The sequence below is a fragment of the Megalobrama amblycephala genome, linkage group LG6 (assembly GCF_018812025.1).
Source record: "Megalobrama amblycephala isolate DHTTF-2021 linkage group LG6, ASM1881202v1, whole genome shotgun sequence".
NCBI classification, from domain to species: domain Eukaryota; kingdom Metazoa; phylum Chordata; class Actinopteri; order Cypriniformes; family Xenocyprididae; genus Megalobrama; species Megalobrama amblycephala.
In genome coordinates, this window is record NC_063049.1 from 35,930,850 (window position 1) to 35,958,363 (window position 27,514).

Here is a 27,514-nt window from a genome sequence, read left to right on the forward strand (position 1 = left end):
TGAGTTATGCACTTTTGCAAAAACTCCAGATACAATCTCTGAAACTGTCCGTACTGCAAAAGGAATCTTTTACTTGCATCTTTTCTGCATTTTGTTATTCAGATTCAGAATTCGAACCCAGTATAGGGGTCTGGAAAAAGAGAAGAAATATTTTAAAATAAATAATAGCTTGATATTAGCTATCTGTTTAAAGATATTTCAATAAAGTCATTGATGGAAGAAATTTGTAGATACTTCAAGTAAAAAGTACTAATACCACACTGTAAAAATACTAGAAGACATGTTCAAATCCTTAGCTAAGTATGTAAGCTACTTAAAATTTTACATATGCACATGTTTAAGGTTGGTTAATTTAAACTTTTATTATCTTTTATTACTTTATATACTTATAGGTAGTTTAATCTACAGCAATACATCATAATAAGACCACATTTTAGTTTTTAATTATACAGGTTTTTTTTTGTTTTGTTTTGTTTTTTACCAATATGTAATATCTAAATGAAAATGTAATATAAATGATGTCTAAAACGTTCGTTTTTCATAATGTTGAATTCAAATCTAAAGTACTTCAAATTTAGACTTAAATACAGAGTATGTATGTACAACCCAAATTCCGGAAATATTGGGACTTTTTTTTTTTTTTTTTTTTTTTTTAATTTGAATAAAATGAAAACTAAACTTTCAAATCACATGAGCCAATATTTTATTCACAAAAGAACATAGATAACATAACAAATGTTTAAACTGAGAAATTTTACACTTTTATCATCTAAATGAGCTCATATCAAATTTGATGCCTGCTACAGGTCTCAAGAAAGTTGGCACGGGGGCAACAAATGGCTGAAAAAGCAAGAAATGTTGAAAATATTCAGCTAGGAGAACATCTAGCAACTAATTAAGTTAACTGATATCAGGTCTGTAACATGATTAGCTATAAAGGGATGTCTTAGAGAGGCACAGTCTCTCAGAAGTAAAGATGGACAGAGGCTCTCCAATCTGTGAAAAAGTATGTAAAAAGATTGTGGAATACTTTAAAAACAATGTTCCTCAACATCAAATTGCAAAAGCTTTGCAAATCTCATCATCTACAGTGCATAACATCATCAAAAGATTCAGAGAAACTGGAGAAATCTCTGCGTAAGGGACAAGGCCAAAGACCTTTATTGGATGCCCGTGGCCCTCGGGCCCTCAGATGACACTGCATCACTCATCGGTATGATTGTGTCAATGACATTACTAAATGGGCCCAGGAATACTTCCAGAAACCACGGTCGGTAAACACAATCCGCCATGCCATCTGCAGATGCCAACCAAAGCTCTATCATGCAAAAAGGAAGCTATAAGTGAACATGGTCCAGAAGCGCCGTCGTGTCCTGTGGGCCAAGGCTCATTTAAAATGGACTGTTTCAAAGTGGAAAAGTGTTCTATGGTCAGACGAGTCCAAATTTGACATTCTTTTTGGAAATCACAGACACCGTGTCCTCCAGGCTAAAGAGGAGGGAGACCTTACGGCGTTTTATCACCGTTCAGCTCAAAAGCCAGCATCTCTGATGGTATGGGGGTGCATAAGTGCATACAGTATGGGCAGCTTGCATGTTTTGGAAGGCACTATAAATGCTGAAAGGTATATAAAGGTTTTAGAGCAACATATGCTCCCTTCCAGATGACGTCTATTTCAGGGAAGGCCTTGTGTATTTCAGCAGGACAACGCAAAACCACATACTGCAGCTATTACAACAGCATGACTTCGTCGTAGAAGAGTCCGGGTGCTGAATTGGCCTGCCTACAGTCCAGATCTTTCACCTACACTGTGTGCAGAATTATTAGGCAAGTTGATTTTCTGATCATATTTTTTTTCTAAGCACATTTTACCAATTCCAATCCACATCAATCTTAATAACTACTATTAATATTGTTTTTAATCATTTATAAATGATATATAATTGTTCATGAAGGCTGGAAATGAAAAATGCCTTATATTCAGGTGTGCAGAATTATTAGGCAGGTTTGCTTTTACAGGCAAAATGAGTCAAAAAAGAGATTTAACTCAGACTGAAAAGTCAAAAATTATTAAATACTCATGAGAAGGACGCAATACTAATGCAATACTAGAAATTGCAAAGTTAAAGCATGACCAAGGGAAAGCAAAATGCTCATTGGGTCAGCGGGGTCATACAAAATCAGGTAGAAAAGAAAAGACACATGTTAACTGCAAAAGAGTTAAGAATTAAGGTGAAGAATTAAGTGTGAAACCATCAGGAACCCTTTAGTCTCCACCGCCACCATTTTCCAGAACTGCAACCTACCTGGAGTCTTCAGAAGTGCAAGGTGCCAGGATCTCAGAGACTTAGGTTAGCTAAATAATCCTAAAAAATGACCCACACTTAATAAGAATCACAAGCTGAAGTGTTGTGAAATACATGAAGACTGGGTTTTTATAGGCTTTATAGACAGACAGCTTGAGAGTGACTCCTGAAGGACCAGCACCACATCCTCTTGTACCACTGTTTGAAGAATTTATCTTCCAAAATCTGGCAGTAAGGTGTGGGAGTTCACTTTTAGTCCCTCTCTAATCCTGAAATATCCGTCTTGCAGAGATGGACTAAAAATGATCTTCCAAAACTTACTACCAGATTCTGGAAGATAAATTCTTCAAACAGTGGTAAAAGAGGATGTGGTGCTGGTCCTTCAGGAGTCACTCTCAATCTGTCTGTCTATAAGGCCTATAAAAACCCAGTCTTCATGTATTTTATAACACTTCCGCTTGTGATTCTTATTAAAAGCGGGTCATTTTTTAGGATTCTTTAGCTAACCTAAGTCTCTGAGATCTTGACACCTTGCACTTCTGGAGACTCCAGGTAGGTTGCAGTTCTGGAAAATGGTGGCGCTGGAGACTAAAGGGTTCCTGATGGTTTCACACTTAATTCTTCACCTTAATTCTTAACTCTTTTGCAGTTAACATGTGTCTTTTCTTTTCCACCTGTTTTTGTATGACCCCGCTGACCCAATGAGCATTTTGCTGTCCATTGGTCATGCTTTAACTTTGCAATTTCTAGTATTGCATTAGTATTGCGTCCTTCTCATGAGTATTTAATAATTTTTGACTTTTCAGTCTGAGTTAAATCTCTTTTTTGGCTCATTTTGCCTGTAAAAGCAAACCTGCCTAATAATTCTGCACACCTGAATATAAAGCGTTTTTCATTTCCAGCCTTCATGAACAATTATATATCACTTATAAATGATTAAAAACATTATTAATAGTAGTTATTAAGATTGATGTGGATTGAAATTGGTAAAATGTGCTTGGAAAAAAAATATGATCAGAAAGTCAGCTTGCCTAATAATTCTGCACACAGTGTATAGAGAAAATACATCAAAGACGACCACGAACTCTTCAGCAGCTGGAAACCTATATCAGGCAAGAACGGGACCAAATTTCATCACCAAAACTCCAGAAACTCATTACCTCGATGCCCAGACATCTTTACACTGTTTTGAAAAGAAGAGGAGATGCTACACCATGGTAAATATGCCCTCGTCCCAACTATTTTGAGACCTGTAGCAGGCATCACATTTTGAAATAAAATTGTAAAATTTCTCAGCTTAAACATTTGTTATGTTATCTATGTTCTATTGTGAATAAAATATTGGCTCATGTGATTTGAAAGTCTTTTAGTTTTCATTTTATTCAAATTTAAAAAACGTCCCAACATTTTCGGGTTGTATAAATGTGAAAATATATGGTCAAATTTACATTTAACATAAGAAATAAAACAGGTTAACTAATAGTTGCTAACGATATAAAAGTGACATTACACAGTTTAACCATAGGCCTACATATTTTACCTGGTTATGGTCTGATCTCAGCCTGAGATATATCACCGCATTGAAGCATGTCAGAATCCAATAAAAACTCATAAAAAGCAAATAAATAAATCAGCTTTTCTGCCTCAATTTCTCTTTATAAAATCCCCTCACAAACTGTCACACAGCTGCTACGCCATTTATCGACGCACCCCTCGCTTCGCCCTTCAAAGCATACTGAACACTTTTGCCCGGTTTAACAGACAGGGCTTAGGCCTTTGTTCAATTAGGATATTTAAGTAGCTTTTATAAACATACACTAGAAAAAACATTACTAATGTGCATCTTGAGACAAAACAATGGCACTGTCATAATTCAAGATGTCTCAGTACAAGGTGCTTCCAGTTAAAATAGCTTAAACATGCATTTTAGTCTAGGACTAGCTTAAGCCTTGTCTGTGAAACCAGGGGTTTATTTCCCATATGCACTAGGGGGCACTACAAGCCAGGTGCCCTTAGGTAAAGTTTACTATACAGTTCTTCTTTTGACTCCATGGAAGAAAACACTTCAGCAGTTTGCTACTTTTTTGATCAATTTACGCTATTCAGGCCCCAGCTCTAACATCTCTGTAGGGGGATCACAGTACAGCGTGTTTAGGAACTGCTTTGGCAGATACATTAGGGTACAGATACATACACGCATTACAGGACTGTTTATTTGATATTCAAGGGCAAAATGTTTATTTTTCTCTTAAACCACAATGACTTGAATCACGCCTTATCATGCGAGGCGCCGCGGCTGGTCTGACATCCGTGCGGAGAGGCATCATTCTGGGCTGACTGTGGGCGGCAGTGGGGTGGTTATCAGCACAGAGTTTAGACGCACACAGACAGAGCGTACGCACAACAAAGGGTGGAAGCACAACAGTGAGTGTCTGTGAGTCATTCTGCAGTTTCAAAATGTGTTAATATGATGTAGATGCAAATGAATAGAGGTGAAGACACATCGACCCACACGCTGCCCTCACTGTCATCTGTCTGTACGCATGTCATCAAAGGCAGATAGCGAACATCAAATGTCATTTTAGTAAAATAACATTTAAATATAGTACAATTTTACATTTGATTTAGTCATCTATACACTTTATTTTACTTTACATATTACTTAATTTTTTTGTCCACATACTTTTCTTCAACACTACCCATCCAAAAGTTTGGACACACTTTTTTTCATTGCTTATTCTTAAATTCTTTAAGTTTTGTTGGCAAATATAAAATATAAATGTTTAGTGCCTACATATGGATTTCTTTACAAAACTAAAAAGTAAATAATGGACAAGATAGTCATGGATAGTCATAGCCAGTGTTGTTATTGTTTAACTAAAACCTAACATTTATTAAAAATCGTTTTTGCTAACTGAAATAAGGCTGAAATAAAAAATAAACATTAAACGAAAAACTTACAACTAACTAAAATAAAAGTTGAAATTGAAGTTGAAGTTGCAGTACTAAAATGAATGTAACGTTACCGAATGAACTGAAATAAAACTTAAAGGTGCCCTAGAACCCTTTTTCAGAAGATGTAATATAAGTCTAAGGTGTCCCCTGAATGTGTCTGTGAAGTTTCAGCTCAAAATACCCCTTAGATTTTTTATTATTCAATTTTTTAACTGCCTATTTTGGGGCATAATTACAAATGAGCCGATTTAGCGCATGTCCCCTTTAAATGCTCATGCTCCTCATCCCCAACCTCGCAACTCCATAATACATTGCATAAACAAAGTTCACATAGCTAATATAACCCTCAAAATGGATCTTTACAAAGTGTTCATCATGCAGCATATCAGATCATGTAAGTATAGTATTTTTATGGATGTTTACATTTGATTCTGAATTAGTTTGATAGTATCCAATGCTGCGGCTAACGGAGCTAAAGCTAACATTACACACTGTTGGAGGGATTTATAAAGAATGAAGTTGCATTTATGAATTATACAGACTGCAAGTGTTTAAAAATGAAAATAACGACGTCTCTGGTCTCCGTGAATACAGTAAGAAACAATGGTAACTTTGACCACATTTAACAGTACATTAGCAACATGCTAATGAAACATTTAGAAAGACAATTTACAAATATCACTAAAAATATCATGATATCATGTCAGTTATTATTGCTCCATCTGCCATTTTTCACTATTGTCCTTGCTTGCTTACCTGCATAAAGTCTGTTGATTCGGCTGTGCTGCTCCAGACATTAATACTGGCTTGTCTAATGCTTTGAACATGGGCTGGCATATGCAAATATTGGGGGCATACATATTAGCCTAATGATCCCGACTGTTACATCACAGTCGGTGTTATGTTGAGAGTCGCCTGTTTATCAGAGGTCTTTTGCAAAAATCAAATTTACATAAGAAGGAGGAAACAATGGTGTTTGAGACTCACTGTATGTCATTTCCATGTACAGAACTCTAATTATTTAACTATGCCGAGGTAAATTCAATTTTCAATTCTAGGACACCTTTAAAGTCCCACTGTAGTCAATAATTTTATCCCTTAAAACTCATCTTTGATCACCAAAAGTACATATTTAAATAAATATGTTTGCCGGTGAAAAATAAATTCTCCATGCCTTAAAATAGCTTGAATGTAATTCTAGTATACCGACTGTATAAATATGCTAATTAGCCCCGCCTCCACTCACTCGCACGAGCTCAGCTCGGTCAACTGAGGTAAACTCTGCACAATGGTATCGCTTTTTACAACGTCGGACACATAACGGTAATTAATATGATTAGCCTTTTGCTTTTTGACTACATTATCAAACAGCTAATAATGTGTTGCTAATGTTACACGACTCTCTTGCTTCAGAGCGGTCATAGTTAATGATATGCTAAAGCCCAGCAGCTCGTAGACGTGATTGGTTACAAGGTAGTTTGTGACGTTAAAAACACCAGCGATTTCAAACCGCGATTTTGAAAGTATGGCTACGTTTACACGTGAGCGGCTATTTTCATAAACGGACATTTCAACCTCTCCGGTTTCAATTTAGATCACTGCCGTTTTAAAGAGAAAATACTGTTGACTTATGAATTTTTTTGCACATGGTTTGTCTTAAAGCATATTAAAAACACCAAACATTAAAAACTTGATTTTCACCACAGGGGAATTTTAACAGAAATGGAAAAAAAATAAATCTAATAAAAATGACGAAAAACTAATTTTACTAAAAGTTAACTGAATATGAAAACTGAAAATAATAATAATAAAATAATAATAATAAAAATTCGAAGAACATACCAGAGGTTAATTGAGAAAATTAACCGAGTAGAGATTTAAGAAGATAAAATCAAATATGTTTTTGATGTATTGTGAAACATTTGTTTGGTCATACTTGCATTTTGTGTCATAGTTTGATGACTTTACTGTTATTAAAGATTGGCCTGTAGTGTAACTATCTTAAAAGCCATTTTTCTTTTTTACAGATAATCATAAAAATCTTGAAGGCCAGGAATTTCATGCTATGTATATCACAACTTCTTACTAACACAAAATTCAGACCACCACAGCTGTGGCCGGAGACGTGCAATGAATCAGACTGAAACTGAGGTTTTCTAGCTACGGTAATTTACTTTGCGGTAATCTTAAAAATATATATATTCATTAACATCTGTTTGATGAGTCACAGGTCTCAGGAAATATTAATGAAAACATAAAAATGCAAGAGATAATAAATCAAATAATAAATTCAAATTTCATTCCATTTACTTATAATTAAGGATATTCTATGTTAACTTTTTATGTTAATCCACTTGGTGTCCAGTATAAAATCTGGGTCCTGAAACAAAGCATGAGAAATAGGAGAATGAAAAATACTTCACAATCAGATGTCAAAAAAATAGAGTTTAATGTTCATGTACTGTATAACAAATTAAATATATTAGTGTTTACAAAACAATATGTGCAGGACTACCGTATGCATATCCTAATGTACTCTCTACTCAAAAGTGATGAGAACAAGTTCTACTGACAACACAGTTTCATCCCACAGTCCAAGATGCATAAGTCTATTATACAAAGCAAGTACAAAGATTAGAGAAAGACTGATCATTTCTGTGAGTGGTTAAAGACAGTAACAAGCAAGGAACAAAGGTAGGCGTCTAGATATGTCTTGCTATATAGGTCATTGGTAACGATGTAATCAGTGAGGTCCAATCAGATTTTTTCCAAAGCAAATTTTGTTCCAGTGCTCTTAGAGAGCTTGATATTGCCAAGGATTTAAGTCTCAGATGTTCATACAACTTCCCAAATCTCATTTTCCATTCCACCTAAAACGAACACCCAAAATAAACTACCACCGGCAAAGAATTGTAACATGGAATGCTTTTAAACTAAGGCAAAAATGTCAATAAATATTCACATAACGCTCGTCTTTATCGCACGGGACATCTCGTAACCCACCGACTTATCGCACGCTCTCAAAAACATGTTTAAAATGGCACTTAAATTAAGATTTTGCATACTCGAGATCTCTTTAGTCTCCTAAAAAAATAAAAGCACACACAATATTTCCACATATTCCCTCAAAATACTGAAGTGTATGATCAGGACATTAAAAATCGGTCTCTTGGTACCGATATAGAGAGGTATTTGTCATCGACACAAATACAGATTATATAACAGCTTGACCGGTACATTACAGACATGTAATTGTGGAAAACCTGATTATCTCGTGCCTACTTCACCTCACGTGATACTTTAAAACTACATAAAGAGTGCGACTCGAAGCCGAACCGATGATTTCACGGGTACAAGTCCTACAAAAACACGTATCACCATTGAGAAACACGAAAACGATGAGCAGTAGGATGCAAATTCGAGAATCAAACACTAGTGCATATCAGTTTCACATACATTTGCACGTTAGCTGAATCTAAGACTATGTCTACACTACGAAACGGAGTAGAAATACTGTACAGTGAATGTCCCTCTGAGGTTGGGACACCTAGACACGTTCACTGAGTTAAGTGACAACAGCTACCCGGTATTGCTCTACGACTAAATATTCAGTAATACAAATACATTACATGATTATGATAAAGACTGGAACGGTGCAGTAATGACGCCCTGTTTTCAAGTCCAGTCAGTTGGGAATGTTTTCAAACTATTTACATGACGTTCAGGAGGGGAGACATGCTTGTCTATATTAGCATTTTGTTGGGATGTATAGAGTACGATGACATATATTAATTGTGCTTAGTATCAGAATAAATCAGGCATTACTATTCGTTCAAGAAAGCCAAACGGCTGGCTCCGAGATTTCAGTGTTTAAATAGCAACGTGTACCGCAGTTTTCCTCTGTTACGCAAGTAAATTCAACCATAGCACCATAGTAGAGACTTTTAAATTCAGATTCGTTAGCATCGTCGACTCCCTTAAAGACCCCATGAGATCAAAATTAGAGTATTCATATGTAACGTTACTAGCTTTGAGGTCATCTATACGCTAGTGTACTAAACGCTGACAAACGTTACGAATTTAAACGCTTTGTCTTTCTCTTCTGGGATAAACAACCAAAACGTTTGATTAGGGCTGCATGATATTGAAAAAAATATTGCGATATTTTGTTTTTCTGTGAATATATTGCGATGTGAAAAAAATACAGCAACTTCCACCAGATGACTTGAGTAGCTATATTTGGAAAGAATGAATAATTCTAGAATGTTTGGGTTGATTTTGTTTGAGGCCCCGTTTACACTAGTGCGTTTTCGTTTTAAAACGGCGTTTTAAAATGAAAACGATCTTCGTCTACACTGGCATTTCCACAGTGCTTCAGAAACGATCTCAGTCTATACTACATGACCGAAAACCCTTGTCACATGAGAGTTCATGCACACTGGGCATGCGCGTACAAGTGTAAACAGTTGCCTCTCGCGCATGTAGGCAGCTGCAGTATTAAAAAAATGCAGAGTTTAACACAATGGCTGCTAAAAATTACAACAAAGCCAGCAAAGATTGCAGTTCAGTCTCCATGTTATTGTTTACATGGTCGTCAAGGATATGCAGAGCGAACGTGGGCAGCCGTGCCATCGTTTTCAAAAGTCTCCGTTTTGGTTTGTTTATACTGAAATGTTTTTAAACTAAAACGGACCCTGCGGCGTTTTCGAGGTTTGAAAATGCCGGCGTATTGTAAACAACAGGCGTAAACGTACGCATTTTAAAACGAAAACACACTAGTGTAAATGGGACCTGAAAATAAAACTAAAAAAAAAAATTCTTGAGTGTGAACTATCACTTTAGGGTTCAGCGATTTAAGAAAACTTTGGGAAATTTGGATGTTCTCACTTGGGTAGTCTTTACAAAAACCAACTCAAACCTCTTTCAAATCTGTTTTTGACTCATTCAGACAATATAATATATTTTTTTTGTAATTATTATTAAATAAAAATATTAAAATAAGAAATGTTGCAATACTACTACTACACTGTAAATAAAAATAGGAGTATTTATTAAAATAATAATAATAATTGTATTTTATAACAACTGTAAAAATACAGTACTAATATTTACATCTTAATTTCTTCATTTTTTTAAACGTTAAATCAAGCTTTTATTATGGCCGTTTGCTGGCAAATAAACATACGCACGGCCGGTTTTAGAGTAAAACGAGGCCCTTTTCATTTACAGTGCTGAAACTGTATCATGAGCTGCACATGTGCAGAGCTTCAGTCTGAAATAAATCGCAGCCTACTGCATTAAGCCATATTGCAATATCAATTTCGATATATCACTGCAGCCCTAATATCAATGCGTCAGATTTTTTTCCAATCAAATGCTCTCTAGAATGATATCACTCCTGCTAATAATACCACCTGCTGTCGACTAGCAATAGCAAATCACGGTTCAAGGCGTAAATAAAGCCTACTGGATATTTAAAAAAGGAACAAACCCATTGATGTGTCCTACCGACTTCCTGTTATAACAGGAAATAGTCAATACAGGAAATGAAAGTGACTGCATGGGGTCTTTAAAGAGAAATGCAATCCAGTAGGCTCACTTAAATAGGCGACAACAACAGCTGCGTACTGGCAACTTCAAAAACACTGCGTTCCTCTGTTTCAGTGAAATTTTACATGCATTCATATATACATACAACACGTACTGTATTTAAATAACATTTAACCATTTTCAAACAGACACTTTCTATGTATGTACAAATAGCGGACTTCGTGGTCCATACCGATAGGAGAGCATGAAGAGATAAAAACAGGTGATTAGAACTAGTGAGAATTGAACAAGTACAGTCAGTGACAGCACAAACAGTGTGAATCTACTCAGGAGAATGGAAATAAGGACTCTAGGTGCTTTGGCAAAAACAAAAATGGTGAGAAACTAAAATAAATTCTATTTTGAGGCAACATTGGTTGTTAAGGCTCTACTGTAGTTGTGCTTGTTTAGTATTCACTGACAGACGACGTGTATTGTTGTAGGTTTGAAACGAAAGCATTCAGGGCTGCTATCTGGAATCCTCCGGCTCTGATTTGATGGTCTTCTTCTCAGAGAGGTTGAGGGCACGTGACGATGAATCTCCTCCGTTTTCTGGGGAGAAAAAAATAAATAAATCAAGAGAAATGCTCTGGGGTACTGAAACCCTTTATGTAATTTATCATAAATTGCTTGTAAGTTTCCTCATTTGCAAGTCGCTTTGGATAAAAGCGTCTGCTACATGAATTAATGTATATGTTAGCATTGACAAATATAATATGGATCATTTCTGTTATCAAATGAGATAATATTGGATAAAATGACACAATTTTAAAGATCACATCATATTAGTTAGCTTTTCACAATTAACAAATAACATAAAGAATGAAATTAAATCATTTTAATAATTTGGTTTGTCATATATGTCCCCATGTGCTTCTAAAATGGAAAAAATGGTAAATTTATTAAAAATAAAATAAATAATAATTAATATTACTATAATTTTTTGCCATGTCCCCATGTGCTTCTAGAATCGGAATATTTGTCAAGTTATTAAAAATAAAATAAAAAATAACTAATTATTATTATTATTGTCTCCATGTGCTTCTAAAATGGAAAAAAAAGGCAATATATTATGAAAAATAAAATAATAATAATAAAAACAATAACAATAATAACAATATTGTAATAATAACATTATTATTACAGGTTAGGGCTGCACGATATTGAAGAAAAGTGTGATATGCAATAACTCATAAAATAATGCGATATGCGATACAATAATGTACAAAACAGAAATTGATTATTCAAATGTAAAGAATAAAACATCTTAGTTTTCCCTGTATGAATTAAATGAATACTGATTCTCATTATAAAAGTTATTCAGTCAAGAGCCGTGAGTGATTTTCTCTGTCTTTTGTTGTTTGATTGACATTAATGATAGACTGCAGCAGGTTTATTATGGTGCGTTCACACCGGACGCGAATGAAGCGATAAGCGCGAGTGATTTACATGTTAAGTCAATGCAAAGACGCGAATTGACATCCTGCGGCATGATTCGCGCGAATGAAGCGGCGCGAATGACGCGGCGCGAATTGAGCGATTCGGGCGTTTGACGCGCTTAACGCGTGATTCGCGTGAATCGCACAAGTTGAAAAATCTGAACTTTGGCGAATTTCCGCGCCGCGTTAACCAATCAGGAACTTGCTCTAGCAGTGACGTGACGTAGCGAGCTGAGGCAGAAATTCGAAACAACAATGGAGGACAAAATCATCGTCGCTGTACATCTTCATAAATTTATAGAAACAGAAATAAAAAGGATCGTGTTTGAAAGAAAGTGAGTGAGGAGGTCGGACAAACTGATAAGTTGTAAAAAACGGTCTTTACTCAATTTGAGCTATATATAGCATATATATATATATATATATATATTAAGACTACAAGCCAACTAAAGACGACCAATTGAGCTTATTTGCTGTAATTTACAATTATTTCCCCACTGACAAGTTGTGTTTATTCAGAGGAAGTGTGCAGAAAGCAGTGGGAAAGTCTGGGACACACGAAGGAGCGGGAGAGCCCCTCTCATGACGCGAATTCGCGTTTGTTGTTAAGGGATTTTCACGCACGAATGAAGCGAGTAAACTCAAAATGTTCAAGCGTCCAACTATTTATTTGCGCAAGTCGCGTCTGGTGTGAACGCAGCATTAGGCTGCTGTCACTTCAAAGAGCTAATGCACAGATCCAATATACTGTTACACACACGCATTTTCTTTCTCAACTGTTTAAGTTCACTTAATACATAACTGACTGTTTATGTGAATAATTACCAAGATGGACATATTTTGCCATATAAGCTGCAGAAGAGAACTGAATTTGGGAAAACATGCTGCCTGAGAGATGGCTATGTGGGTATGCGAGTACCGCATGGAGATCTTTTCCGTGGCTTATTGCAGTTAACTCTTTTTAACATTATGCATATCACACATATCTAACAGTCATGTGTCCATTCTTTTCCCTGCTATCTGCTTCAACCTAAAATTGTTATTTACATAACTTTTTGAAGAATGACAATCATTCAGTTATTGAAGCCATTGTGATATGCATATCGCGATATGTACATTTGCGATATTTCAATAATTTCGATAAAATGAGCAGCCCTTTTACAGGTGTTTCTTCACCATTTACAAATTCACATTTTTGTAGTTCACATAGATGATAACGGCATCATTTACACTTTGAAACCCGTTTTCAGAAGTTTCCATTTTCAGGCCCCCAAAACGCCATTGTCTTGTAAATGAACGGCCAAAACACATAAAAAGTTTTACGTTTTTAGCTGAAAACAGTGTTGTGTAAATGGCCCCTCCTTGAGTACTTTTGCTCTTTATTTCCATCTTGTTACATTCAATTTAGTTATTTTTTGTCACTTTGTAAATATTAAAATTATAATTAACATAGTTCAAGTGTCACATCTTGCATTTACTGTAAGAAAAAGCATTTACTGTAAGACACTGATAGTGTGTGGCTCTGTCTTAAACCCCTAGTGAGCTGTTTTGCGGTCAACTAATAAGGCAGCATGTTATTCTTAACTGAAATTTGAAAAGCTCTACAAAAGCAGCAATTTCAATAGTATGCCTTTAGCATGTTGCTAAGCTAACGTGATACTTTAACAAGCATAAATATACATAGCACACCCAAATATTGCCCGTATCTAGAAACATTAAAAAAAAAAAAAGGTCATTTCTAAAACAGTTCATTTTTATCATTTTGAACAACTTTTAAATGATATTTTTCAGTTTTGTATTATAAGAACATTTTAAATGAACAATTTTCTTGCTTCATTCTTCTTGAAAAGACTGATCTCATTGCAGTGCATTATGGGATTGTCTCCTCCGTGAAGGATGCCTATGATGCTAACTTGAACTTCTTAGGTGTCTTAGCCTTCATATAGCCTTCGGTCGCATGCTTAGCCTCAAATGTTGCCTATGTAGGCAGCTCACTAGGTTTTTTCCTCTTTCCATTTAACACACACCTGTGGCTGCTGACGTCTTGCTCTCAGCGTTAGCGTGATGATGATGATGCCTCTTCAACTCATTTGCCAGCTGCTTTCCGAGAGGCGTGTCTCCGTCTGGTGCGCTCAGCCTCTGACTGGTCACCCTCAGATTCAGTGGTCTCTCTCCTGCAGAGACACAATAATAAAAAAAAAAAAACATTCATTTTAACTTATGTTCACATCTCTTTTCACCTCACAACTGTATTCATGATCTGCGTTTAACAAAACGCAAGGCTGCATCATAATGTCTATTACCGAGTCCAAGCTAATGCTTTGAGACAAGCATTCCGCCTACCAGAAACACTCAGCACAATACTCTCTCTCGCGCGCACGCAACTGAGCTTCATTTGATACAAATGCACCTTTTCTTCGACTACAGCCTGCCAACGCACACGCCGCAATAGCCCGAGGACAACGAATGCGGCTTGAAGCACGTTGATAGCGAGCTGCATTCAGCGCGTACACCTTTGTGCTTGCTGCCTCCTTCAAACGCAGCACATTAACCTCCTCTGTCCCTTGCTGACTGATCTCATTTGTGTCTATTGACAGCATCAGAGCAGCATCATGACTAATGTCTGTCATTTTTAACTTAACACAATGCCCTTTAATTACCAGCAGTTTTAATGTGAACATTGAGGGGACACGTCTCTCCCACCCACTCCTCACAATACCTCATTTTAAACCATTGAAGGTAACGACAGCTGTGGATATCAGAGTTGGACAAAACTCAGAGTGAATTTGAATTGGTTACGTCTCACAGGAAGCTGCATTGGAATTTGAATGACAGGATGAGGAATTTAATGAACTGCAAATTAAAGAAAATTTAATACAGGCAATAATAAATAAATAAATAGTGTTCTTCCACAATGGGCCACAAAACTAATATATATATAAAAATTGTATTTCAAATAATTGCTGCTCTTTCAAACTTTCTGTTTATCATAGAATGCTATGAAAGCTTGTTAAAAAAAAGATAATTGCAACTTTTTATCTAACAATTCTGACTTTTTTTCTGCAAATTGTGAGTTTATATGAACTTATGTCAGAATTGCGAGATATAAACTCACAATTCTGACTTTTTTCTCTCAATTTTGACTTTTTTCATGCAATTCTGACTTTTCACGCAATTGCGAGTTTACATCTCGGAATTCTGACTTTAACACGCAATTGCGACTTTATATCACAAAGTTGTGACTATATCTCGCAATCGCGAGTTTATATCATGCACTTGCAAGAAAAAAGTCAGAATTCTGAGAAAAAAGTTGCAATTACCTTTACTTTTTATTTAGTTGCAGAAAAAAGCTTCCATAGAATCCTGAAGAAAAAATATTGCAGCACAACAACATTTTCAACACTGATAATAATAAGAACTGTTACTTCAGCACCAAATCAGTAAAATGATTTCTGAAGGATCATATATTAAACAAAGAATTGCAGCAATATTTCACAATATTGTTTTACTGTATTTTTGATTAAATAAATACAGCCTTGGTGAGCATAAGAGACTTCTTTCAAAAACATTTAAAACATTTTATGACCCCAAAATTATGAACGGTAATGTATATGTATATATACTCAATTGAAACTCAAGAATGAAATTCCTGCTAAACGTTGAGATGATATTACCAATGATATGCTAGTAAACCCAACAGCACCGATTCATTTCTTTAAAGCCCTACCTGCAAGGCTAAAGCAGGACATATTTAGGTCTTATCTAATTCTCACTTTCCGCCACTGCTTCTCTCTCTTTCTCTCTCACTCATTCTTTCTCCGCAGATCCCATACGCCCACTCTGGAGTTCTGAGAACACATGGGATATTAGGAAGCTGAGAGGGATCATGTACTCAGAGAGTTCACGAAGGAGTTATTCTCAGAGCTGGGGAGGGAGAGAGCTCTGTTGTGCTCAGCGCAGTGTAAAACAATGACAAATAATTATCTTAAATAATGAGAAGAGTGTCATATTAAAGCAAAGGAGAAATACGCGTTTTTTTCCAAGGAGTCTATAATAGATAAAGAAAGCTATCCATTAGCATCCCCATTTATCTCAATGGTAGATGCCGGGCTGGTGCATAAAATATGAAAATATGTGACCTGTGTGTTATCTAAAAAAAAAGATTAAAGCTTATTTATTGGCTGATATCTGGTAAATTTTGAGCATCAGCTGCTAATTGGATATATTGTATATACCTAAAAACATACAAAAATACATTTATGCATTTGTATATACATTAGGGCTGTCAAGCGATTCAAATCTAATTAATTACACAATGTGGCAATTACTTCATCTAATTAATCGCACATCAAATTTGGCTGAGAAATTACCCCAAAAAGAAAATTAAATCATTATTGTGTTAAATGAGAAAAGCATCAGATAGACATTTAAAAACAGTACCTTTAGAAAGAAATATTTTATTTGATTCGTCATAGAATGTATTACACAAACTTTTAGGCTAAAATGTAACTGATGACAATGTTTATTAAACTTTTCATTGAACTATACCTTTAATGTTTTTTTATTAATATAAAATATGAAATTTTTAAAATGAAATAATACTTTAAATAAGAAACTAAAACTGCCAGTAGGTGGCGGTAAATGTCTTAATGAGTAAGTTCTTGAGTCATTCATTCATTCATTCAAACAGCTGATTCAATTCTGGAATGAAGTAAATGGCTCTCTTTATGAATGGGCCATTGAATCATTGATTCCCCCGATTCGTTCAAAATGCAAATTTATTCAGAAACACGGCTGTGTTGCTCGGAGATGAACATGGCATCGTTCTGCTATGGCTTTATAGGTAACAAAAACAGCACTCGTGTGATATTGCACTCGTCGCTCGTGTGATATTGCTTAACTATATCATATGATAAATATGAGACAAAAACTCGTACAGCGGCATTTGCCCCAATATCTTGAATTTTAGGGGCATATGGCTGCATTCTATAGGCTCCATCACGCAGTGAGTTGTTGCCCTGCATTATGTTCGTCACCATCAACTGTATGAAATGTCAGATGACCTTGGTCTGGGGCGGGGCGGGGCGTGTGCGTTAAATGTTTTATTAATTTAACGCGTTAAAAAAAATATGTATTTATAAAAATAGATTTACAGAAATAAGTTTCTGTAAGTCTTATTTGCTATTATTAAATTAAATTATACATATAAAGCAGGGTGGCCAATATATACGAGTATCACCATTAAAAAACCCATGGTGGTCACGCACTACTTTGCAATGCAAAAGCCCTTGCAAACGTGTAAACATTTGTACCTGTGCTGTGATGCAGATAATCAGTGCTCAGATTCAGTATATGTGCAGTAATTATCATCATGTACCAACACAAGGGTCAAAATGAACTCCAGACGGGTGGCATTCTAAGGCACAAGATTAGCAGCCGAACACAGAGCTGTGTTCATATTTCCACCCGGCATCCCCCTCCCCTCTCTGACACCCACCACCCGCCTCCGCCTGCAGCTGCCAGATGAGCCCCAGAAATGAGAGTGCCAACAAGAAACGAGAAAAAAAAAAGAGAGTCTGGAACAGGTGATGCAAGCTACTGAATTATATGAGAAATAACAACTGAAACGCTTCACCTGTTTTCGATACTGTCTAATGTGTAAAAAAATAACCTGGATGGTCAATCAAGAGTAAAAGACAGTTTGTCTGCTTTTCTAATAATAATAATAATAATAATAATAATAATAATAACTGTTTTAGTGAAAATTAATTTCTTGAATTCTACATAATGTGCAATGTGGTTCTCAGCCGATTTTGCTTTAGGATACAGACACTCAGGGGTTTTCAAACTTTTTGATGCAAAAGATCTCTAAATATAAAGATACAATATAATATGAAAAAGGTATATTTTCATAAAGACCCTGTATAAAAACAAATATTTTATGAAAATGAAAAGACAAGTAATATTTCCAAAATTAAATTACATGTAGTATCATTGTACTAAAAAGTATTTACTAATATATTTATTAAAATGGTCCCACTTTATATTAAGTGGCCTTAACTACTATGTACTTACATCACAAAATAAGTGCAATGTACTTATTGGGTTCATATTGAATTGCAAAACACTTTTGCTGCTATTGAGGTGAGATACGGGTAAGGTTAGGGAAAGCTTTGGTGGTATGGGTATGTTTAAGGGTGGGAGTAAGGTGTAAGGGATGGGTCAACAGTGTAATTATAAATGTAATTATAGAAATTAATTACAGATATAATTACATGCAGGTGTTTTTAAAATATAAGTACAATGTAAAAACATGTATATACACAATAAGTGCATTGTAACAAATGATTATTTAAATGTAAGTACATAGTAGTTAAGGCCACTTAATATAAAGTGGGTCCATTAAAATTATTATTATATAAATCTTATTTTTTTATAATAATATTATATTTTTTAAATATTATATAGATATTATAATTATTATAAATACATTTGTTATAACATTATCATATTAGTTGACAGCGTATCTAAGATTAACACTTTACAATTACATTTTTTTTTCTCCGCTAATTTTATGCATAATTGTGTCTTTTAAAATCTAGTGCTCTCAAAACAAAAACCTGATGCCAAGATATCTGAACAGTCTCTAGAAAAGAGAACAAAGTAATAATACTATCAAATTTGGTAAATGTCAAAAAGAATAAATAATAACAAATATTAATGTTAAAAATATTACATTAACTTTGACAGCCCTAAAAAATATTTTAAGGTTTCATCTTTAAAAAATTTTTTCTGGACTCCTTAGTTGGACCCTAGTTTAAAACCCCATGATTTTGCTGACAAGATAAATAAAATTTGCTCTAAAAGGACTGTCCTTGAAATAAATGCGCAGCAAGTTGCTTTGGATAAAAAGCATCCACTTTGTGACAAATAACCCATCATCTCTAATTTAATAAAGCACAAACTCACCCTGCTGGTCAGAGTTTTTGTCAGCTGAGAGCCCATTGCTGTTCTGCCTCTCTGTGCTGTGTTTGTAGGGCCCTGGTGGAACCCTCCACTCTAGAGCCTGCAGTCTGTCCTGCGCCGCGGCATCATGCAGTATCTCCATCTGCTTGGCCAACAGACGCTCCAGCTGAACCTATAATATGCACAGACAGCAGGGAGTCAGACAGGCGGATGTGTATAGCATCGTACGTACAGTGTGACAGAAATTATTTCCAATATTCATCATTCACAAACAAACCGCAACTGTGGTGATACAAAACAAAACTAACCATAAACAAACCCCTACAGTCCAAATATCCATTGATAATTTGAATGCTCCTCAATCAGATTTGCACATGAAACGGGTTTATTTTGTCACTATAAATCACTATAAATATTTTGTTGTGATTATATTAATGTTTTCTCCATGTACATCTCTTTGATTATCATTAAAAACCACACTACGTGTGGAGCTTTATTCATTCCAATAGCACCCCTCCTACGTGTGCAATAGCATGCTACCTAAAGAGGCAAGCAAAACAAACTTTTACAGCTTGTTTTTCTTTTACACAGGAAGATGCTATTCACAGTTACAAAATGACACGTTTCCGCTTCAAAACACAAAAGCAGTATAATTAACTGATGTTTCTGAGACAATGCATTGTGTCAATCTATCTATTGAAAAAAACAGAACAATTAAAGAGAAAAGATGGCCCAGAAATGCTCAGAGGTTGCTCTTATAGCTCAAAAGACATAATGGAGAGATGTATCAACTTTGTGATGCAAGATGCAAAAGACATAATGAGAGATATGCCAAAGCGTGTAAAAATGCAATAAATAGCCGCTTTTCCACCGTCGGGCCTAACGGTTCTTAGAATGCTAAGGAACGGTTCCAGTTGTGTTTCCTCTTGAGCCTGGTACGGCACGGCACGACCCGTGCTCTGAATCATGCTGCTGGTAGAATCCAGGAAGTGACATCGCCTCTCAGGATTGGTCAATTTGATGCCTGGCTACCAGTTTCTCTGTTGCTGGCTAAGCACTCTATTTGAGCGACGTAAACACAAATTAATAATAAAAAATAAAAAGAAATATCTGATCATCCTCCATAATGCGGTCGTTACGTACATCTCATGTCATCAGTAAATCGTTGCGTTATCAAGGCAACGACTGACACTTTTGTATTACATTCCAAAGAGCGGCCATTATCAGCCCCACAGTGGAAAATGAAACCGTAACCGTACCAGGTGGCCCGGATCGACACTGAATGGAAACGTTACGCAATGAGAACCACTCGGCCTGAAAGTGGAAAAGTGGCTAATGACGCACCACAAGTATGGAGTTCATTCTCAGTTTTACTACTAGGGGTGATATAGCAGATATTAGCATAAACTCTCCTTTTGCAATCATTATTCTCTCTAAGGTCAAGTACTGTCGTGGCACAGAGTCATAAATATTTTTGCATACTTCATCCGTTTGCATGCTGAAGTAAAATGTTTTTGGCCTTGTAGTGTAGAGCTATACAATTAACAATAGATAGCAAAGACACGATTTTATCTTTGGACATTTTAGTAATACTGAAATCTCAGATCTTTAATTGCAGACACTGATATCTTAGCAAATCTGAGCACAGTTTGAGCACTTTCTTTAAATGTCTTAAGAAAAATCTGATAAGATTGAGACTTAAAAAGTCTCCATTTGTTCTTCATTTCATGTAACTATATATATATATAGTTTATTTTTATTACAGAAGGTTCTTCAGATATGCTAGAAGGGCCTTCAAATATTATGTAGTGTTGAACAATAAGGGGACTTGGTGTGAAAAAGTTTAAGAACTTTTGGTCTATGAGAAACGACCGAGATATTCTTTGTCATTTTTCCTCCCTATAGAAGAACAATCAGCAAAAAGCACAGAGAATAACAACACTTGCTAATAGAAGTCTTTTTCATCAGTTAGGACATCTCATACACTTCCTTAAAAATATCCAACCAATGACAGTTCATATATTAGACCAGTCGACCAAAAGTAGGTCATGGTCAGGAGGACAGGTGAAGCTCTTGCAGCTATTGACCCGAAAACCTGCATGATAGGATACCAGAGCGAGACGTGTGTTGGTAGACAGACATGAAGACGGAGTCAGCGAGGCGCCTGAGAGCATTCCTCTCCCACACACAAATAAACACACTGTCATAATGCAGTCAGTCACCTGGATATTCCGCCCAACCGTCTCCTCTCCTTTAGATCTGGCGTGGGCTAGCTGCTCCTTAAGGGTCTCCTGGCGCATGTGAATAGCCTGCAGCGCCTCCTGGAGGTCAAAACAGCCCTCCTGCAGATCGATACACATTCGGTTGATATTTCCTTTCGATCAAAGTTTCAGAATCAGTCAACTTATGAATGAAGCACATAATTTCTGCGTAATAATGATTTTAAAACCGGTTTTCCTTCTATCCGCGCCAAGTTTTGGTAGGACAAACCAACAGTCCTGCCCAAATATATGCCATTGGATAAGCCAATGTTGCTTAATATGGCGCATAGACAGAATAATGTTATGAAAGACTTTTTTGAAGAATCAACTTGCTTATAGTTGTGTCTGCATGACAACCTGAGACATAGGCCCCGATTTATGTATCTACCAGCGGGTGCCCACACATCATACCCCCACCCCATAACACGCGATGAGAAACACACATACGTCTTTCTTTCTTTTTTTCCCTTTCCTTTTTCCTTTTTTTGTGGAAACTTTCAAGTGCAAATACATTACCAACCTCTGTTTCCATGAGCAAATGATAACTAGGTTAAGCGCATACACATGCCCCTTAAAACATTTTAACATGCTCATTACTTAATTAATTATACTCCTTGTTAGTTCTTCAAGAGTACAGTCTTTTTCTCTGTGTCTCACGAAGAGAAACACACGGACTGCAAACACATTTCCAACCAAACAAAAACACATATTATTCCCATGTTGTCGTGAGTCTCTCGCTGATACACCTGATGGTTTTGGAGTTAAGTACTTAAAATTAGGGATGCACCGATTTTAACAAACAATTATTGGCTGATTCCGATATTGATATTTGTCACTTGCTCTCTTATTTTTGTTATTAACATTTGTCATTAAAATAGATAGTGTTTTGATAATGTTTTAAATCAGCAAAGTTTAAAAAAAACTAAAAATATGCATTAAGTTAGCTAATTTATTGCTGCTGCATCATCAAATAATTTCTAATGAACATGAATTGGATCCATTTAACATTCAGCAGGCCAACATGAATACATAAATACAACAGAACAAAGATTGACGGGTTGCTGTGAAGACTTTCGGGACTTGCCGGGACTGGACACCGGGATTCGGTATGCGTTTTCTGCATCGCGGAAATCATAGGGCCCTATACATATTAATCCTTTTTGTCTTTTGTCGTTTGATTAACATTAAATCACAGACAGCAGCACAGCAGGAATATTAGATTATGGATTAATCTTGGATTATGCAACAGACATTATAAAGCTCAGTGCCTTCACACAGTTAATTAATAAACCACTGGTTTGTTATATCTGCCTTTTTCATGCTGTAGCCAATATGCCGATAGTTGTAAACTGATCAAAAATCGGCTGATAAACATTGGCAGCCGATGCATCAGTGCATCTATACTTAAAATGCAATTTATAATCATGCAAAAACTGAAAGCACAAGCTTTTGTATCAGGTTATGTCTTAATACTGCATATAACTGTAGAACTGTGCACATTACGACCCACCAGGACCCGATGTGAGATCCACCAATCAGAGAGGTTCTCGAATCGATTTTTGGTCTCGTGTTTATCCGTGGGTGCTCGAGCCCACAGGATCGGCAACTTTAAAGACAATATGTGTCATAGCCGAATTTGACCACCCCCAATAAGTCCACAAATTACGACAGCAATGGTCAAAGAACTGGAAACCGAAGAGATAGCAATATGAATCAACCTCTTACTGGAGGTCCACGAGGTTGGTGTGACATTTGAAGAATACTTGAACAATTTAAGGACAAGTTGTTAATCTCAACCACTTCACAGAGCGCAGCTACTAATTTTTCACTAACCCCGAGTGAAAAAAAGCTTCATTCCTCTGAAGTGAAAAGGTCAGATACTTAATAAAATGTCATCCCACTTAAGAATCCCCTCAGGATGAGTTTCAATCCAACGGGCGGATGAACAAACAGAACATTTTGTCCGACGGACTGCTATGTCTAAATTATCACATGAAGGATGAGCTTGAAAACTTCAAATGTTTACATGGGTTGCCATGGCTGCAAACTACCACAGACATTCCAGTCTTTTCACTACTAGTTGGGTGTTTGTGGCAGAGAGGTATCTACTAATAACAGCTCTGACGCAAGTTTGCCAACACTCACGCAGCAGTAATGAAGTCATCGAGCCACTCCTGTGAGTTAAGGCCTTTCTCTTTCTTGACACGGAGGCTGGTCTTCTAGAGCGCACAGACAAAGGTGCATGTATACGCCTGCATGTATACGCATGTGTCTTCAGAATCGGCCCCTTTTCACTTTGTGGTATCTGCGCAAATGCATGGGCGTGGGTGATTCCAAGTGCACCCACGTAATGATGTCACATCTACCTCAAGAATACGGGTGGGTGCACAACTGATCTCATTTGGACCTTGTCTGGGTGCATGTGGGCGGGCGGCTTATTCTCACTGGTGTGGATGGGAGTGTAATGTGGGCAGAGTTGAGGCCAGACAAGGACAGCGAGAGGGGGAGGGGAAGTTTATGTTTTTTCTGCAGTTCAGACACAACACTATTAACTGTAAAACACTTTGAAATGGTTAAACTTGGAAAATCCATTCTAGAGCTGAGTGCAAATTAACTGCATCAAAGGGTGCAGAAACGACATAAAGAACATGAACAAGAAGACACTAATAACTTAATTAAAATTGGAGTAGCTTGAGCAAATGGTATGTTGATAAAAAAAGAAAAAATTATTCACAGATTCATTCGAGCACAAGTTCTAGAGATCACGTTGCGTTTGTGGGTGGTTCCAATAATTATTTCATAAAGGTCAATAAATTATAATGTGGTTATCAGGAATGTGCCAATGAGAATTATTACAACTTGAATTAGCATGGGGGGAAAAAAACTAAACTCTAAAGTAGTAGCAATAAACTGTTTGAATCATCTGGATTTGCTAAAGAGAAAGTGCAGCTTGGGGGCCCTGAACTTCCCTGAACCTGCAGACGTCTTTTTTTGTCTTTTTTTCCCTCAATGGGTGAGTAATTCACTCCACTGTTGTATGTTGCTTCACATAAAAGTCTACTGCAAAAGACTTATGTTGATAAATATATAGTACATTCTCAGTGTAATTAATGCTCATGCTGAACACTAGTAAATATGGCCACCAAAATAAATATGTATCGAAACTGTAAGTTACTCATAATGTAAAGCAGCTTCCCCAACGCTGCTGTTCATTCACATCACTAGTGTGGGAACATGACGTAAAAGTGAGGTAAAATGTGATTATTAAGTGAGTAACAATGCAAATTAGGGGAAAGGAAGGCCATTGGTAATTTGCAACTGTCTGATAATGATGAAGGACTCATTTCTCCTTAGAGGTAGAGTGGGTAGAAACCACTGATTTTCCGAAGCGGTCACATGTCTTTGCCCATACGAGGAGTGAAACCAGGGCAGAGGTGAAGCGGGCAAACACCTGCTCTTCTTGAGACACCAGCCCAGCCCATAAGCATTGATGTGGGATGTTAGAAGTTTCCAGAAGATCTAACGACTGGACAATGATCAAATGTGTCACCAGAGAGCCATGAATGGACAGCTGCCATAGAGCACAAAGGCCTCTTCAGCAGACCACATCAATAAGATCACTATGTGTGTAGCTAAGTATAGGGCAGACTGATCACGGATATGTAGGTTATGGAAAAATAATGACCGTGGGCTGGCTAAATATGGATTTAAGGTGTGATCAAGGGAGTGGGCTTGCACACATTAGTCCTTTGTAACTTCTCCAGGCTGATCTTTGACCTTTCCCCTACACCATGACATGCAATCCTGATGGAGCTACCCCGCATGCTCCTGCAAAGCCCTCCCACACAGTTCAGTATGCTGACAGGCAGCTATGCAAACAAAAAGCCACTGGACCCACCCAGTGTCAATCCTGCCTCCTACAACAGTTTCCTCGCATATTGGTGTTAGTGCCGCAGCGCACATTAATAACAAAATGACTTGAGAAATTGCGTTGGAAGCTTCAGACAGATTATTTAGAGTTCAGGTTGGAGAAATCATGAAGCAATTTTTCTCACCTCAGTTTTAATTCTCTTGGGCGAGGGCTCATCTCTGTCCCCACATCGAGATCTGTAGGAAAGAAAATTAAATGTTCAGCCCTGAACAAGCAGCCTTTCACAATAATGTGTCATATATATATATATATAAAAATTTTATATGAAAAAACAAAGCTTTATATAAAAGCTTCTTTTGAACTTTATATACAAAAAGATCACCTAATATAAAAGATCAGTTTCCACAAAAAAAAAACATTATTTCGATTTTGTCTGTCTATCTCTAGGAGGACATAATCTGCCATCATGAATAAGTTACTACAACTAATTTCCCCCAAACTATGGGATATTTATTTTTAATTCATACAAGAAATGCCTTAAAGCAAGGATCAACCTTGACAAACCCTGAGAACCCCAAAACCAGAGTCCTACCAGGTACCCTTTACACATTAACTAGCATTATTATATTACACAATCCTTCACAATTAATTAGTTAATGCTCATTAATATAAGATAAAATAAAATTGGAAATAAAATTTCTCTGTTTTATTTATCTTCTGCACTAGTCTCATGGACCCCTGGTTGAAAACCTTGGCCTTATAGTATTAAAGCTTTACTGGTAGTATTTTTTCACCTGTAACCTAATATAGGAGTGCTCTTGGCAAATTTCATTATGACGTAAGAAGCATTGTAAGAAAACTTGGCCTAGATAACTTTCGCAATATCCAGTCCACGACTGTGATGCAATCTTTCAAGTTTTGAATGAGTGACTGCAATTATGTAACACCAAAAGGAATTTTCCATCCACTGACACGCAAGCCTGGCAATCCAGGAAACACCTGCACGGTCTCTTTGGATGCCAGGTTGAGAGTGTCTGATAAGCCCTGTGTTCCTTTAGATGCAAAAGAGTGGGAGTGTTCTTATTTCTCCGTAGACCTCAGTGCAGCACTTCACACCTAAACACAAAAGCCACGCACAAAGCCGACTTCAATGTCTTGGCTTGGCTCTAAGCAGACTACCAGAGAGCAGATCCTGAGCTGCTCACAATGCATTAGCATTAGCTATCTCTCTCTTGGCTTAAAGGCTAAACATCATGAATGATTACTCTAGTCACATTGTGCTTTTTTTCATGTTAACCTAGCAGAATCTGCAGGATTTATGAGCATATGGGGAGGGGGCTTTAAACATAGACTATGACACTCATATTAATAGCGTGCATTTGCAAACGGTCAGATACGGACTAACAGATAGTCTCAGCCCTAACTCGTGCAAACTTCTCAAACAGAGCAAGGTCAGACAAACAGGTTATCCTGCCCCAAAACTGTGATGTAGGTTACTCAAACTACACAAACAGAGCAATGTCTTAACTGGGCCACAGAGCTAGTGCTAACACTTTTTAGGGAAATTAACATACAAATGGCTTACTTACATTTGTCTGTACATAATAAGCTGGTATAGGAGACACTATTTAAAAACTGAAACAATTGCACACTTCAGTTTTAACCAAAGGTCCAAAAATAGTCAACCAAGGTGTTTCATGTTTGGGAAATGACTTTAAAGTTCTTACTTGCTTGTTCTGTAGGTGTATTTGTAGGTGACCTCTCGGGAGACCTGACGTGCCAGTCCGAAAAGCTCATCTCTGCGAGTCAGCAATGCCACCTCCTTCATACAAAGCTGCGCCGCAGCCTCATTCACAGTCAGCTATGTATAAAGAAAGGATATTTTATTATTAATTAGATAATAAACAATAGATCTTGCTATGTGCAAAGAATTAAACCAGTCCCACAAGTAAGCAAAACTCCTGCTTAAACAGACCAGCATGATATTTCTGTTGATTTCCATAATTAATTAAGGTAGCACACCAGCATCCCAAACACTGGTGCCCAGCTATGCTGAATTTATTTTAGCAGGGACACAACATAATTTCTTACTGAAAGTACAGTCCTGCTTTGAAGAGCATGATTTAT

The 27,514-nt window shown here is 36.6% G+C and overlaps 1 protein-coding gene across 1 annotated transcript in view; it reads right to left on the reverse strand.

Moving 5' to 3' along the window:
* Positions 1-7,693: 7,693 nt before the first annotated feature.
* Positions 7,694-27,514, reverse strand: part of nab1b (NGFI-A binding protein 1b (EGR1 binding protein 1)) — a 37,004-nt gene continuing 17,183 nt past the window's right edge. The window contains 6 exon segments of the mRNA XM_048194379.1: positions 7,694-11,402; positions 14,317-14,463; positions 19,259-19,427; positions 21,478-21,597; positions 25,572-25,623; positions 27,115-27,248. Of these exon segments, the coding sequence (XP_048050336.1) occupies positions 11,320-11,402; positions 14,317-14,463; positions 19,259-19,427; positions 21,478-21,597; positions 25,572-25,623; positions 27,115-27,248 (705 nt within the window). The 3' untranslated portion in view covers positions 7,694-11,319.